Source organism: Pseudophryne corroboree, chromosome 3 (genome assembly GCF_028390025.1).
Source record: "Pseudophryne corroboree isolate aPseCor3 chromosome 3, aPseCor3.hap2, whole genome shotgun sequence".
Classification (NCBI taxonomy): domain Eukaryota; kingdom Metazoa; phylum Chordata; class Amphibia; order Anura; family Myobatrachidae; genus Pseudophryne; species Pseudophryne corroboree.
The window spans coordinates 777269012-777285802 of record NC_086446.1 but is presented as its reverse complement, the minus strand read 5'-3'; the positions used below and the strand labels follow the sequence as shown (position 1 = coordinate 777285802).

General features: G+C 48.0%; 1 protein-coding gene across 2 annotated transcripts in view; it reads right to left on the bottom strand.

The window, feature by feature from the left end:
- The window catches only part of CCDC186 (coiled-coil domain containing 186), a 119301-nt gene that overhangs the window by 75519 nt on the left and 26991 nt on the right, over positions 1 to 16791 (bottom strand). The window contains exon 3 of one of the 2 annotated variants that reach the window (XM_063962553.1): positions 10984 to 11110. In XM_063962553.1, the coding sequence (XP_063818623.1) occupies positions 10984 to 11110 (127 nt within the window). The remainder of the gene's footprint in view (positions 1 to 10983; positions 11111 to 16791) is intronic. The other variant, XM_063962554.1, reaches the window with a different exon arrangement.

Below are 16791 nucleotides of genomic sequence, written 5' to 3'. Positions count from 1 at the left end.
TTGCGTATATTGGCTCACGTGGTCCTGCGTATTAACGCGTTGTATGAGTAAATACGGTAGCATACGCATTCACATGGAAAAGCCACAAAGACATATCTGATATTTAATCCACATAGTACATAATTTACACATAGCCTACACGCACCACACCAGCAAGTTACATTTACTTCAGAGGTATAACAACAGAGGGATTCAACTTTACAGGATATGAGGGGACAGAATTAGGTTAGGCAGTGGTGTTTGGTATCCAGTTGTACAGTATTTCAAGGGCTACATTACGATGGCAGTCTGCAGAATATAGCATGCTCCTGTGCATAGATATGCGCAGGAATACAATATTAATATCTCAATGTAATTACTGTACTCCTGATATTTGGCGGGAACCCAGTGGAGGACATCTGCAAGTGCACCGGGACCAGGCATCGCCCACCTATTCAAACCCACCTATGACCCCTCATGTTCTGTAAATGACCAGCCAGGGCCGATGCAAGGTTTCTCAACACCCTAGGCAAAACTTCTGCCTACTGCCCCCCCCCCCCCCTCTCCTCCCAATACCCTCTTTCCATCTAGGAAAGGTGAGAGGGGTGAGTCGTGAGTCACGGTGTGTGAGGGGTGGTTGTAAGACAGTACGGGGAGGAGAGAGAGAGAGAAAAAGAGGGGGGAGCAAGGGAGAGAGAGTGGGGGATGAGTGAGAGAGACTGTATCAGGGAGAAATAGAACAGTGAGATAGTGAAAGAGGGTGTCAGGGAGAGGGAGAGAGAGAGAGAGAGAGAGAGAGAGTGTATCAGGGAGAGAGAGGGTGTAAACCAAGGAGAGGGGAGCTTTTGGGAAACAGTCAGCGAGCACAGCAATTTAAGTCAAAGTAGTTAGAGAGGGGTCATAGAACAGTCCACATCAAAATGACATCAAATAACTAGCGTATATTTCATATAGCAGGTGGAGGTGCGCCCAGAGAGTAACTATAGTATTAACAGAAAAAAGACAGAAAGAAACTCTCTTGTTGGGGCACTCTTGTCTATGAAAAAATGGAATTAGTTAAAACGTAACTTTTATTAGTTAGAATTAGAATAGATATATGATAGCTCTCAGATAAATTTCACATCGGGCATAACACAAGAAAGAAATTTCTAGGGTTGGCGAAAATATCAGGAATAATATTAAGAAATTGGAGTTCAATGACTCAATTCAAAACATATAGGCAGTCCTATATAAATATAATGACAGTCTGATACTGTTATAAAATTGTCCAGAACCTGAAATATAGATAATAAAAAGCCGGATGCTTCGTTATAAGGAGTTTCATCAATTATAGGTCAGACTGACACTATATTAGGCGAAGCTATTTACACACACACACACACACACACACACACACACACACACAATAAATTAGTAACACATGCAGTCACAAAATACATGAGTGGCATATGCAGTCCATCTCAATAACCTAACACACAGGTTCTCAAACTCGGTCCTCAGGACCCCACACGGTGAATGTTTTGCAGTTCTCCTCACAGAATCGCAAGTGAAATAATTAGCTCCAGCTGTGGAACTTTTAAAATGTGTCAGTGAGTAATTAATACACCTGTGCACTTGCTGGGTGACCTGCAAAACATGCACTGTGTGGGGTCCTGAGGACCGAGTTTGAGAACCACTGACCTAACAGATTCCCTCGATATGGTAACAAACAATAGTGTGTTGCTGAACTGGCTAACAATGTGTCAATGTAAAACTTAATGTGATACAATACTGCTGTGTCAGGGTAATGAAAGAAACAAATCAGAATCATTAATGTACAGTTCAAAATAAGTCTGCCGCATAGATGGATACAATATATCAGAGGTTCTCAAACTCGGTCCTCAGGACCCCACACAGTGCATGTTTTGCAGGTAACCCATCAGGTGCACAGGTGTATTAATTACTCACTGACACATTTTAAAAGGTCCACAGGTGGAGCTAATTATTTCACTTGCGATTCTGTGAGGAGACCTGCAAAACATGCACTGTGTGTGCCCCCGAGGACCGAGTTTGAGAACCTCTGCAATATATGTTAGCTAGCAGTGAAAATATTACTGATTAGTTTAGATTCAGTGATGTACAGTATCAATAAAACCCTGCATGGGTACACTCAGGGGTGATAGAAAAGGTCTCACGGTTTATGAGCTCTGTAGGGCAGCTGCGGCTCTGTCACATGTAAAGGGCAGACCCTCCAACATGACCCGCCCCACTAGGTACAAAATGCTCTGTTCCTGGACTTCCCTCTTAATTTATGATTTCCATCACCTGTGTTGAACTAGTTAAATGATAAGAAAGCGGTTTCTTCACAGGTGATGGCAATAATAAATTAATAGGGAAGTCCAGAAACAGAGCATTTTGTACCTAGTGGGGCGGGTCATGTTGGAGGGTATGAAAGGGTCGCAGTGATGACAGAGTGACCGTGTTCGCAGAGCCGGCACTCTAGAGAGGAGACGGGGGTATACAGAATGTCTGCTATTAGACATTTTTTGTCAGATTGTCCCTGATGAATTTAATTAATTAAATTCAGTGCAGGGACACTGCTGACACATGATCCAATGACAGCACTTTGGATTGGAGAGGTAGAGAGATGGGATGAGGTGTGGTCAGAGGAGAGGAATAGAGCTGGAGAGGGGTAGAACAAAGGTCCGGTGAGGTTCTGGAGAGCCGCTGCTGTGTGTGATGTATAGTCACAGTGGACAGCAGTGAGCGGGTCCTGCCGCAGCTGTGACCAGATAGAAGGATGAAAGAGTGGGCAGCTGTGAAGAGCAGTCGAGAATGCAGCGCGCCCTGCTGCAGTGCCCTGATTTGAATTGAGTAATTGAACTCAAATTTCTTAAAATTATTCCTGATATTTTCGCCAACACTAGAAATGTCTTTCTAGAGTTATGCCCCATGAAATATGTATCTCAGAGGCTATTGTATATCTATTTTAATTAGAACTAATAAAAAAGTTAAGTTTTAACTAAATCCATTTTTTCATAGACAAGAGTGCCCAACAAGAGTTTCTTTCTGTCGAGAGAGAGAGGGAAAGAGAGGGAATGAGAGAGAGAGAGAGGGGGGGGGGGGGGGGGAGAGGGGGAGTGAGAGAGAGAGGGGGAGGGAGAGAGATGGGGAAGAGAGAGATGGGGGAGAGAGAGAGATGGGGGAGAGGGGGAAGGAGAGAGAGAGAGAGAGAGAGAGAGGTGGAGGGAGAGAGAGAGGTGGAGGGACAGAGATGGGGGAGAGAGAGAGATGGGGGAGAGAGAGAGATGGGGGAGAGGGGGAGGGAAGGAGAAAGAGGGAGAGGGGGAGGGAAGGAGGGAGAGGGGGAGGGAAGGAGGGAGAGGGGGAGGGAAGGAGAGAGAGGGGGAGGGAAGGAGAGAGAGGGGGAGGGAAGGAGAGAGAGGGGGAGGGAGAGAGGGGAGATGGAGAGAGGATGGAGAGAGAGATAGAGAGAGGGAGAGAGAGAGGGGGGAGCGATAGAGGGAGAGAGAGGGGGGAGCGATAGAGGTAGAGAGAGGGGGGGAGCGATAGAGGGAGAGAGAGGGGGGAGCGATAGAGGGAGAGAGAGAGATGGAGGGAGAGAGAGGGGAGAGACAGAGAGAGAGATAAAGGGAGAGTGGGGAGAGAGAGCGGAGAGAGAGCGGAGAGAGAGGGAGAGGGGGGAGATAGAGAGGGGGAGCGATAGGGAGATGGAGAGAGAGAGGGGAGAGAGAGGGAGGGAGAGGGGGGGGAGAAAGAGAGAGAGGGGGTGAGATAGATAGAGAGAGGGGAGAGATAGAGGGAGAGAGATAGAGGGAGAGTGGGGAGAGAGAGTGGGGAGAGAGAGTGGGGAGAGAGAGTGGGGAGAGAGAGCGGAGAGAGAGAGGGAGAGTGGGGAGAGAGAGGGAGAGAGAGCGGAGAGATAGAGGGAGAGTGGGGAGAGAGAGGGGAGATAGAGGGAGAGAAGCGGAGAGATAGAGGGAGAGTGGGGAGAGAGAGGGAGAGAGAGCGGATAGAGGGAGAGGGGGGAGATAGAGAGAGGGAGCGATAGGGAGATGAAGAGAGAGAGGGAAAGATAGAGGGGAGAGAGGGGAGAGAGAGAGGGGTGAGAGAGGGGGAGATGGGGTGAGAGAGGGGGAGATGGGGAGAGAGAGAGAGAGAGAGAGAGGAGAGGAGAGGGGGTGAGAGAGAGAGGAGAGAGAGAGGAGAGAGAGAGAGTGACGAGAGGAGGAGGAGAGAGGGGTGAGAGAGAGAGAGAGAGAGAGAGAGAGAGAGAGAGAGGGATGAGGAGAGACACACTACCTGTTCCAGCCTTGCTAGGCATCAGGGGATGTCTCTGATGGGGGCGGGCAAGTCACGGAATTAGGCCCCGCCCCTTTTCACCCGCGAATCGCGGAAATGCATTCCCCTGCTTCCACATTGTGGGGTCCCCTGGATGACCGCCCCGTCTTTCCTATAATCTGGCCCTGCTGCATACATACACAGCAAGCCGTCACTACAGAGCCAGGCCAGGCCAGGCTCCAGGGAAGAAACGCCAGCGCTGCCATAATCACACTCTGACTCACCATAGATCCGCGGGTCTCCTGTTGGTGCCCCTGCTGCTGTGCTGGCCGAAGAGCTGCAGGGATCCATCAGCGCGGTCATCATGCAGGAGGGATGTCGGTGAAAGTGGCTGTCCAGCCTGCCCTCGGAAGTGGAGGAGCGCCAGGTACTTGGGAGGGGGGGGAGGGAGTGACACGACCACCTGACCTACACACGCTGACCACCTCTGGCAAATAGGAAAAGAGATGGGCGGGCACACACTAGTCAGACTGAGTGTAGTCTGCCATCTCCGGGTGTCTGGAAGAAGACCTTCATTTTTCCTCCAGACAGCCTCAGCGGGCCGCCCTTCAGATCCTGGCGCCCATAGGCAGCTGCCTAAAGCTGCCTAATGGAAGCGCCGGCCCTGTGACCAGCCCTTTGTCCTATGAAACAAGAGCTTACAATTTTCTTTGTACTATGTTTTGGACAAATGTATAAAAGCCAGGCCTCCTGGCCGGTCCCAGTCTAATTCTCTGAAGGTCATCTTGCTAGACTGACTGAGGACCGGAACCGGGTGGTGCAGGCGAACAAACGTATGTATCCATTGGTTGTAGCTGTTCTTTTGTATAATTGTTGTATCTCTGTTGTACCCCCTTTTAAGTAAATATTTGTTGCTGCGTTGGACCACAACATAACATATACAATTGGTGTTGCATTCTATTCCTGTTAGAGGTTTAAAGTGTATTCAGTCGCACGTGTAGCTACATTGTGCTCACAGCGTGTCGGCGTGCTCACGCCACGTGTACCCATTCATAGAGGTTTACCGCACACACTTAGCGACAGCAGCGGCCCGAACCCTTGTGTATTAAGGTATTGCTTTTTCCTGAAAGTTAAACGAACTTAACATTGTGATATGTGCCGAAACAGGAAGTGATGTCACTTCCGGTCATAGGAATGCAACAGCAGGTCCAGGTGGGCGGTGTTTGGTACTTGTGTTCTATATATAGGTATATAACAGGGGCCTGGGAGAAAACCGAGCAATGCCATGCCTACGCATTAGGACACCAATATAGTCACCTTTGCATTGTTTGGAGATCCATCCATACGCTGAAAGTGACAGCATTAGGACCTGCGTGCGAATCAGGCCCAGGTGCCCTTCCCAGCGTCCCATACTCTGGGGCCGGTGAATGCAGCACAGGGCCCTTTATCCGGTTAGCCACCTGACCGTGTTATAGGACTATTGTCACTTTGATCTCTGCTCTGAGCAATTCAGCTTTGAAGTTTCTGAGAAATGATTTACACATAACAGTAGAAGGTGTGTCAGAGACAACATGAATGGCTGACCTATATACAGGGCTGATGACGCCTGCAGGAGGAATTCCTATGTCACTGCACGTGTGCAATCCACACCGCCGGTGTACAGTAAGTGTGTGGCTAGGAGCGCAGACTAGACCAGAATACATGATTTATAATCCCATATGCAGGACATTCACACTGCCAGATTATCATCTGCTCCCACACACTGCCAGATTCTCGTCTGCTCCCACACGCTGCCAGATTCTCGTCTGCTCCCACACGCTGCCAGATTCTCGTCTGCTCCCACACGCTGCCAGATTATCGTCTGCTCCCACACGCTGCCAGATTATCGTCTGCTCCCACACGCTGCCAGATTATCGTCTGCTCCCACACGCTGCCAGATTATCGTCTGCTCCCACACGCTGCCAGATTATCGTCTGCTCCCACACACTAGTTGGCTGGTTGGAATGATATCGCTCTGATGTTTGGCCAGTTTAAGGCCTCTATCTGAAGGTAACAGACTGCAGAATAGCTTGTAACAAAGCAGCACTGCTTAGCCTAATAACATATCTGGAAGCAATATCGCAATGGTGAGCCATCATCATGTATTAATAGATTACGTTTATTTTTAGAAACACGTTTTTACTACAGACGAAATAATCAGGCTGGGCGAGCCCTGAGCTCACTGTACACAATCATTACAACTGCACACATACAAGTTACTCTTTCCTGCAGTCGGTATGAAAGACCATCATCAGGAGGGAAGGCATTTGTATTTTACATAGAGGAACCAAGCATCCCCCTACTTCCCAGGACCTACATTGTCACCCGAACCAGGCATCCTCCCCTCCTTACCCGGACCTACACTGTCACCCGAACCAGGCATCCTCCCCTCCTTACCCGGACCTACACTGTCACCCGAACCAAGCATCCTCCCCTCCTTCCCCGGACCTACACTGTCACCCGAACCAAGCATCCCCCATCCTTCCCCAGACCTACACTGTCACCCAAACCAAGCATCCTCCCCTCCTTCCCAGGACCTACACTGTCACCTGAACCAAGCATCCTCCCCTCCTTCCCCAGACCTACACTGTCACCCAAACCAAGCATCCTCCCCTCCTTCCCCAGACCTACACTGTCACCCGAACCAAGCATCCCCCATCCTTCCCCAGACCTACACTGTCACCCAAACCAAGCATCCTCCCCTCCTTCCCCAGACCTACACTGTCACCCAAACCAAGCATCCTCCCCTCCTTCCCCGGACCTACACTGTCACCTGAACCAAGCATCCTCCCCTCCTTCCCAGGACCTACATTGTCACCCGAACCAGGCATCCTCCCCTCCTTACCCGGACCTACACTGTCACCCGAACCAGGCATCCTCCCCTCCTTCCCCGGACTACACTGTCACCCGAACCAGGCATCCTCCCCTCCTTCCCAGGACCTACACTGTCACCCGAACCAAGCATCCTCCCCTCCTTCCCCGGACTACACTGTCACCTGAACCAAGCATCCTCCCCTCCTTTTCCCTGACCTACACTGTCACCCAAACCTGGCATCCCCCATCCTTCCCCAGACCTACACTGTCACCCGAACCAAGCATCCTCCCCTCCTTACCCGGACCTACACTGTCACCCAAACCAAGCATCCTCCCCTCCTTCCCAGGACCTACACTGTCACCTGAACCAAGCATCCTCCCCTCCTTCCCCAGACCTACACTGTCACCCAAACCAAGCATCCTCCATCCTTCCCCAGACCTACACTGTCACCCAAACCAAGCATCCTCCCCTCCTTCCCAGGACCTACACTGTCACCTGAACCAAGCATCCTCCCCTCCTTCCCCAGACCTACACTGTCACCCAAACCAAGCATCCTCCCCTCCTTCCCCAGACCTACACTGTCACCCGAACCAAGCATCCCCCATCCTTCCCCAGACCTACACTGTCACCCAAACCAAGCATCCTCCCCTCCTTCCCCAGACCTACACTGTCACCCAAACCAAGCATCCTCCCCTCCTTCCCCGGACCTACACTGTCACCTGAACCAAGCATCCTCCCCTCCTTCCCAGGACCTACATTGTCACCCGAACCAGGCATCCTCCCCTCCTTACCCGGACCTACACTGTCACCCGAACCAGGCATCCTCCCCTCCTTCCCCGGACTACACTGTCACCCGAACCAGGCATCCTCCCCTCCTTCCCCGGACTACACTGTCACCCGAACCAGGCATCCTCCCCTCCTTTTCCCTGACCTACACTGTCACCCAAACCTGGCATCCTCCCCTCCTTCCCCGGACCTGCACTGTTAGCAGAACCAAGCATCCTCCCCTCCTTCCCCGATCTTACACTGTTAGCAGAACCAGGCATCCTCCCCTCCTTCCCCGGAACTACACTGTTAGCAGAACCAGGCATCCTCCCCTCCTTCCCCGATCCTACACTGTTAGCAGAACCAAGCATCCTCCCCTCCTTCCCCGATCTTACACTGTTAGCAGAACCAGGCATCCTCCCCTCCTTCCCCGGAACTACACTGTTAGCAGAACCAAGCATCCTCCCCTCCTTTCCCGGACCTACATTGTTAGCAGAACCAGACATTCTCCCCTCCTTCCCCGGAACTACACTGTTAGCAGAACCAAGCATCCTCCCCTCCTTCCCCGGACCTACATTGTTAGCAGAACCAGACATCCTCCCCTCCTTCCCCGGAACTACACTGTTAGCAGAACCAGACATCCTCCCCTCCTTCTCCGGAACTACACTGTTAGCAGAACCAAGCATCCTCCCCTCCTTTCCCGGACCTACATTGTTAGCAGAACCAGACATTCTCCCCTCCTTCCCCGGAACTACACTGTTAGCAGAACCAAGCATCCTCCCCTCCTTCCCCGGACCTACATTGTTAGCAGAACCAGACATCCTCCCCTCCTTCCCCGGAACTACACTGTTAGCAGAACCAAGCATCCTCCCCTCCTTCCCCGATACTGCACTGTTAGCAGAACCAAGCATCCTCCCCTCCTTCCCCGATCCTACACTGTTAGCAGAACCAGACATCCTCCCCTCCTTCTCCGGAACTACACTGTTAGCAGAACCAGGCATCCTCCCCTCCTTCCCCGGACCTGCACTGTTAGCAGAACCAAGCATCCTCCCCTCCTTCCCCGATCCTACACTGTTAGCAGAACCAGGCATCCTCCCCTCCTTCCCCGGAACTACACTGTTAGCAGAACCAAGCATCCTCCCCTCCTTCCCCGGACCTACATTGTTAGCAGAACCAGACATCCTCCCCTCCTTCCCCGGAACTACACTGTTAGCAGAACCAAGCATCCTCCCCTCCTTCCCCGATACTGCACTGTTAGCAGAACCAAGCATCCTCCCCTCCTTCCCCGATCCTACACTGTTAGCAGAACCAGGCATCCTCCCCTCCTTCCCCGGAACTACACTGTTAGCAGAACCAGGCATCCTCCCCTCCTTCCCCGATCCTACACTGTTACTTGGTTCTGCTATCAGCAGGGCTAGAACTACTCAGGATATCATAATGAGTATGATCCTATATTTTTCCTGTACTAATTCACCATTTAGCACACTATACACATATTATTGGGTGTGTCCCTTCCCAGCTGGTGAAGACAGGGGACAGGCGTGTCCAGGTCACTGACACGTCTCATTCCACACAGATTAACATGTGACAAAAATAGGCCCAATGTGCAAATAAATTTACAGCTGCCACCATACTGACATTTTTAAAGGTGTTGGGGCACCAGGATTATACCCTCTAAAAGAAGGTCAAGCAGTTTAAATAACCTTTGTCTGGGAATAAGTGGTCCTGTTTTACATGAAATGGATCTTCACTTTGCTGAGATGGTGTGCTTTTATAAACTGTATTTGAAAAAAGTGTTGTCCATTCATTAAAGTGACTGAATAAAGAGGTCAATGGCTCTAAGTGAGTGGTCAGGCTGCATTCTCAGTGACATCACTGGTTCCTAGTGACTGGATAGGCTGCGCTCTCGGTGATGTCACTGGCTCCTAGTGACTGGATGGGCTGCACTCTCAGTGATGTCACTGGCCCCTAGTGACTGGAGAGGCAGCATTCTCAGTGATGTCACTGGCTCCTAGTGACTGGATAGGCTGCGCTCTTAGTGATGTCACTGGCTCCTAGCGACTGGAGAGGCAGCATTCTCAGTGATGTCACTGGCTCCTAGTGACTGGATAGGCTGCGCTCTCGGTGATGTCACTGGCTCCTAGTGACTGGATGGGCTGCACTCTCAGTGATGTCACTGGCCCCTAGTGACTGGAGAGGCAGCATTCTCAGTGATGTCACTGGCTCCTAGTGACTGGATAGGCTGCGCTCTTAGTGATGTCACTGGCTCCTAGTGACCGGATAGGCTGTGCTCTTAGTGATGTCACTGGCTCCTAGTGACAGGATAGGCTGCACTCTTAGTGATGTCACTGACTCCTAGTGACAGGATAGGCTGCACTCTTAGTGATGTCACTGGCTCCTAGTGACTGGATAGGCTGCGCTTAGTGATGTCACTGGCTCCTAGTGACTGGATAGGCTGCGCTCTCTGTGATGTCACTGGCTCATAGTGACTGGATAGGCTGCACTCTCAGTGATGTCACTGGCTCCTAGTGACTGGAGAGGCAGCATTCTCAGTGATGTCACTGGTTCCTAGTGATGGATAGGCTGCACTCTCAGTGATGTCACTGGCTCCTAGTGAGTGGATAGGCCGCACTCTCAGTGATGTCACTGGCTCCTAGTGAGTGGATAGGCTGCATTATTAGCTCTGTAATGATACAGCAATTACAGATGAATCCATTACATCAAGTAGACAGACAACTGAAAGAGCTTATCCTTCACGTATGACATTCAGTACTGTGTGAGAAGGAAATGAAAAGCTGCAGATGGAAACATATAAATATACCGTACATGGTCTTTGCCTGGTTGTAGAGTAGTCACACTAATGCCTGTAACCCCTTAATTGCTGGTGGATCTATGGACTATGGACTTCTGAAGAAATGAAAAGTGTGATCTTTGACACCTGCTCCTATCAGGTCATTGCAGGTATTGGGCATAAACACCAGACACTATGCCCCTGTAAGATCATAGTGTCCCATCGTAGGCTGCCCACATCTAGCAAAAGACGTGTAGTTATACAGCTTCTGTGTCTCCCTACACCTGCCCTTTGTGCAGAACGCGATTCTCACATGCTTAATGGAGTTTATGTGCAGGATCTCAGTCTCCCCTCGTTTCTTCACCTCTTCCCTCAGCTGGTTCTTCTCAGAGCAGATATCCAGGATCAGCTGCTGATGCTTCTTATTCTCCTCAATCAGCCTGGACAAAAAAACAACAACAACAACAACCTCATGTTAGAATCCATGATCACTATTCTGGTCCAGTATTATGGTGCTCAAAACAGGGGTAGGAGACATTCTAAAGGGTTTACGACAAGGCGCTGATGAGACCACAAACAGCTACAGGTCAGAAAATAGACCGGTCAGGTAGGGGATTACTACAGTGTCCAGGTCAGGTAGGGGATTACTACAGTGTCCAGGTCAGGTAGGGGATTACTACAGTGTCCAGGTCAGGTAGGGGATTACTACAGTGTCCAGGTCAGGTAGGGGATTACTACAGTGTCCAGGTCAGGTAGGGGATTACTACAGTGTCCAGGTCAGGCAGGGGATTACTACAGTGTCCAGGTCAGGCAGGGGATTACTACAGTGTCCAGGTCAGGCAGGGGATTACTACAGTGTCCAGGTCAGGCAGGGGATTACTACAGTGTCCAGGTCAGGTAAAGGGTTACCGTCCAGGTCAGGTAAAAGGGTTACCGTCCAGGTCAGGTAAAAGGATTACCGTCCAGGTCAGGTAAAAGGATTACCGTCCAGGTCAGGTAAAAGGATTACCGTCCAGGTCAGGTAAAAGGATTACCGTCCAGGTCAGGTAAAAGGATTACCGTCCAGGTCAGGTAAAAGGATTACCGTCCAGGTCAGGTAAAAGGATTACCGTCCAGGTCAGGTAAAAGGATTACCGTACAGGTCAGGTAAAAGGATTACTGTACAGGTCAGGTAAAAGGATTACTGTACAGGTCAGGTAAAAGGATTACTGTACAGGTCAGGTAAAGGATTACTATACAGGTCAGGTAAAAGGATTACTGTACAGGTCAGGTAAAAGGATTACTGTACAGGTCAGGTAGGGGATTACTGTACAGGTCAGGTAAAAGGATTACTGTACAGGTCAGGTAAAAGGATTACTGTACAGGTCAGGTAAAGGATTACTATACAGGTCAGGTAAAAGGATTACTGTACAGGTCAGGTAGGGGATTACTGTACAGGTCAGGTAAAAGGATTACTGTACAGGTCAGGTAAAAGGATTACTGTACAGGTCAGGTAAAAGGATTACTGTACAGGTCAGGTAAAAGGATTACTGTACAGGTCAGGTAAAAGGATTACTGTACAGGTCAGGTAAAAGGATCACTGTACAGGTCAGGAAAAGGATTACTGTACAGGTCAGGTAGGGGATACTCTTGGACCGAGCGCTGTGTGTGCTAGTGAATGGGTGATAAACAATATGGTGTTCTGTACAAATATGAAAATAAAAATAAAATATAAAATAAAAATGTAAAATAATAATAATGAATAAAAATGTGAAATAAAAATAATGGTAATAATAATAATAATAATGTGGAAGGGGGAGATGGAAAAGGAGGAAAAGGTAAAAATAGAAGTTAAGATAAAGTGCAATGTTTACAGCTCCTCTGTTGTTGTTTTGTTGGAGCTTGTAGACACTTGATTGGAAGGGAAAGACACAGTCTCTTTGGGTATAACTATCCCTGTCTTACCCTGCTTCTTCTATTGTGCTGCGGCCGCTCTCTGCGCTCGTTGGCCGTGACCGGAAGTTCGGATGTGCGCTTCCGGTAATACAGATACTGGTGGCAGTGGTATCACTGTTTGTGGGTGAGCCAGCCTCTCCTGTATGCTGTATTGTGGCTGCTCCCCGGGTCTTCTTCCCACTTGTTGCACTGTGGCCGCTCTTCTGGCCGATCCGCCGTAACCGGAAGTTCGGGTGTCCGCTTCCGGTAGTTCGAATGCTGGCGGCGGCGGTGTATTCGTCCTTTGTGTCTGCTCCTTCTTCTCCAACGCGTTTCGAATCCAAGTCTGGATTCTTTCTCAAGGAAGTGTTAGAGTTCTTATGGTTGTTCTCCTTTTTTATATGATAACTTTATTAAAAAACAGGAAGTGACCGGAACCGGAAGTGAGGTTACCGGCGGCAACCTCATGGTAAAAAAAAGGGGGAATATATATACTAAAGTATTCCCAGAGTTTAAAATCAATGTATGAAAACAGTTGCACTTGTGAAGAAAGAAATAAAGGAGGAAGAAAATAAGAAAAAAAAGAATTAAATAAATATAAAAAATAATCATAATAAAAATAAAAATAAAAATGAAAAAATATATGTATATAATGAGAGTTACAGGAAGACGTTCAGCTCTATATCAATGTTTAGACCGTGTGACTCTAAGGTCTTTATTTTGTATATCCATTCAGTTTCTTTTTTCTTTACTGTTTTCACAATATCTTCTCCTCTCCAATGGGCTTCAACGTTTTGAATCCCCATAAATTTTAACCCGGCGGGGTCTTGGTTGTGTTTTGTGAGGAAATGGGCTGACACGCTATGTGTTTTCAAACCTCTTTTTATATTGTATACGTGTTCTGCTATCCTTGTTCTCAGTTTTCGTTTGGTTTGCCCCACATACTGTTTTCCAGATGTGCACTCCAAGATGTAAATGACCCCTTCTGTATGGCAGGTTACTTGATCTCTAATTTCGAATTCTTCTTTTGTTATATTGGATTTAAAGGTTATAATCGGTTTTGTCGAAGTTTGCTGGTTCCCACAACCAGCACAAGTTGTGCAATGGTGGAATCCTTTTCTTTTTTTGCAGGTCTTTTTTTGCGGGTAGTTCTTTTTTATTGCTGTGTCAGATGATTATCCAAAAAGGATACAAAGATAATCATCTGACACAGCAACTAGAAAAAGTAAAAAAACTGGAAAGAAAAGAACTACTCACCTTTAAACAGAAAAATAAAAAAGAACTACCCGTAACATTCATAACACAGTTTAACAGTAATCTCAAGGACTTTGAAAAAATCTTAGAAAAACATTGGCATATTCTCTCCCTTGATGAAGACCTGAAGGAATCTGTCCCCAACAAACCAAAAGTCATCTATAAAAAAGCCAACAATTTAAAACAACAGCTGACTCATAGTTTTTTACCGATTTCACAAGAACCAAAGACCTGCAAAAAAAAGAAAAGGATTCCACCATTGCACGACTTGTGCTGGTTGTAGGAACCAGCAAACTTCTACAAAACCGATTATAACCTTTAAATCCAATATAACAAAAGAAGAATTCTAAATTAGAGATCAAGTAACCTGCCATACAGAAGGGGTCATTTACATCTTGGAGTGCACATGCGGAAAACAGTATGTGGGGCAAACCAAACGAAAACTGAGAACAAGGATAGCAGAACACGTATACAATATAAAAAGAGGTTTGAAAACACATAGCGTGTCAGCCCATTTCCTCACAAAACACAACCAAGACCCCGCCGGGTTAAAATTTATGGGGATTCAAAACGTTGAAGCTCATTGGAGAGGAGAAGATATTGTGAAAACATTAAAGAAAAAAGAAACTGAATGGATATACAAAATAAAGACCTTAGAACCACACGGTCTAAACATTGATATAGAGCTGAACGTCTTCCTGTAACTCTCATTATATACATACATTTTTATTTTATTTTTATTATGATTATTTTTTTTTATATTTATTTAATTCTTTTTTCTTATTTTCTTCCTCCTTTATTTCTTTCTTCACAAGTGCAACTGTTTTCATACATTGATTTTAAACTCTGGGAATACTTTAGTATATATATTCCCCCTTTTTTTACCATGAGGTTGCCGCCGGTAACCTCACTTCCGGTTCCGGTCACTTCCTGTTTTTTAATAAAGTTATCATATAAAAAAGGAGAACAACCATAAGAACTCTAACACTTCCTTGAGAAAGAATCCAGACTTGGATTCGAAACGCGTTGGAGAAGAAGGAGCAGACACAAAGGACGAAGACACCGCCGCCGCCAGCATTCGAACTACCGGAAGCGGACACCTGAACTTCCGGTTACGGCGGATCGGCCAGAAGAGCGGCCACAGTGCATCAAGTGGGAAGAAGACCCGGAGCAGCCACAATACAGCATACAGGAGAGGCTGGCTCACCCACAAACAGTGATACCACTGCCACCAGTATCTGTATTACCGGAAGCGCACATCCGAACTTCCAGTCACGGTCAACGAGCGCAGAGAGCGGCCGCAGCACAGTAGAAGAAGCAGGGTTATGGGCCCTACACACATGCCGATATCACTGCACGATATGAACGATCTCGTTCATTAATGAACAAGATAACGTTCATATCGTGCAGTGTGGAGGCTCCAGCGATGAACGATGCGCGGCCCCGCGCTCGTTCATCGCTGGGGCCATGTCGGCTGTGCATGAAGGCCAACATAAACGAGATCGTCCATATTTGCCTGCAAGTCTACGGAGCCGAGTGACGGGGGGAGTGAAGAAACTTCACTCCCCCCGTCACTGCCCCCCCGCCGCCGGGTCGCCCTTATCGGCGGTCGGGCAGCTCGGCGGCACATCGCAGAGTGTGTAGGGCCTATAAGACAGGGATAGTTATACCCAAAGAGACTGTGTCTTTCCCTTCCAATCAAGTGTCTACAAGCTCCAACAAAACAACAACAGGGGAGCTGTAAACATTGCACTTTATCTTAACTTCTATTTTTACCTTTTCCTCCTTTTCCATCTCCCCCTTCCCCATTATTATTATTATTACCATTATTTTTATTTCACTTTTTTATTCATTATTATTATTTTTATTTTATAATTTTATTTTTATTTTCATATTTGTACAGAACACCATATTGTTTATCACCCATTCACTAGCACACACAGCGCTCGGTCCAAGAAAATCCCCAATATTTTGTTCCAAAATAACCTGAGCAGCTTTTTTTTCCACAGCGCAGCAAACTATACAATTTTCCTTTTCCGGTAGGGGATACGTTGGAAATGTTGCCAATGTAATAAAGCAAGGGGTTTATGCAGCAGATTGCGGGTTACTATGACATGTATTAGACACCTTTTCTGGCACCCAGGTAATGTACTGCCAGGCACTGCAGCCTATTACAGCTAGACGCTGCATGTCCCAAGCACATGAATAGCTTCCGGAGGAAACAGATGGCCAGTATTCCTGAAACACATTCTGATGGTCAAGGAAATATTGCGCCGTAACACTGCATTTATGCGGCGGGATGTAATGACTTCCGAGGTCTCCGGAGGTGCGGGATTCTGGCCAATCTCAGACTTTTTTTAAAGGGGCAATCACTTACAAGGCAAAACCATGCCTTGTAAGGGATTGCCCTTTAAAATAAAGTCAGAGATCGTCCGGCATCCTGCACCTCCGGCCATTACCTCCTGCCTATTATGGTCTTCTAAATCACACACAACTGGCATTTATAAAAGCTCCAACTGAGAGGATATAGGATACCGACAGGATACAATAGCGGAGAGGATATAGGATACCGACAGGATACAATAGCGGAGAGGATATAGGATACCGGCAGGATACAATAGCGGAGAGGATATAGGATACCGACAGGATACAATAGCGGAGAGGATATAGGATACCGGCAGGATACAATAGCGGAGAGGATATAGGATACCGGCAGGATACAATAGCGGAGAGGATATAGGATACCGGCAGGATACAATAGCGGAGAGGATATAGGATACCGGCAGGATACAGTAGCGGAGAGGATATAGGATACCGGCAGGATACAGTAGCGGAGAGGATATAGGATACCGGCAGGATACAATAGCGGAGAGGATATAGGATACCGGCAGGATACAATAGCGGAGAGGATATAGGATACCGGCAGGATACAATAGCGGAGAGGATATAGGAT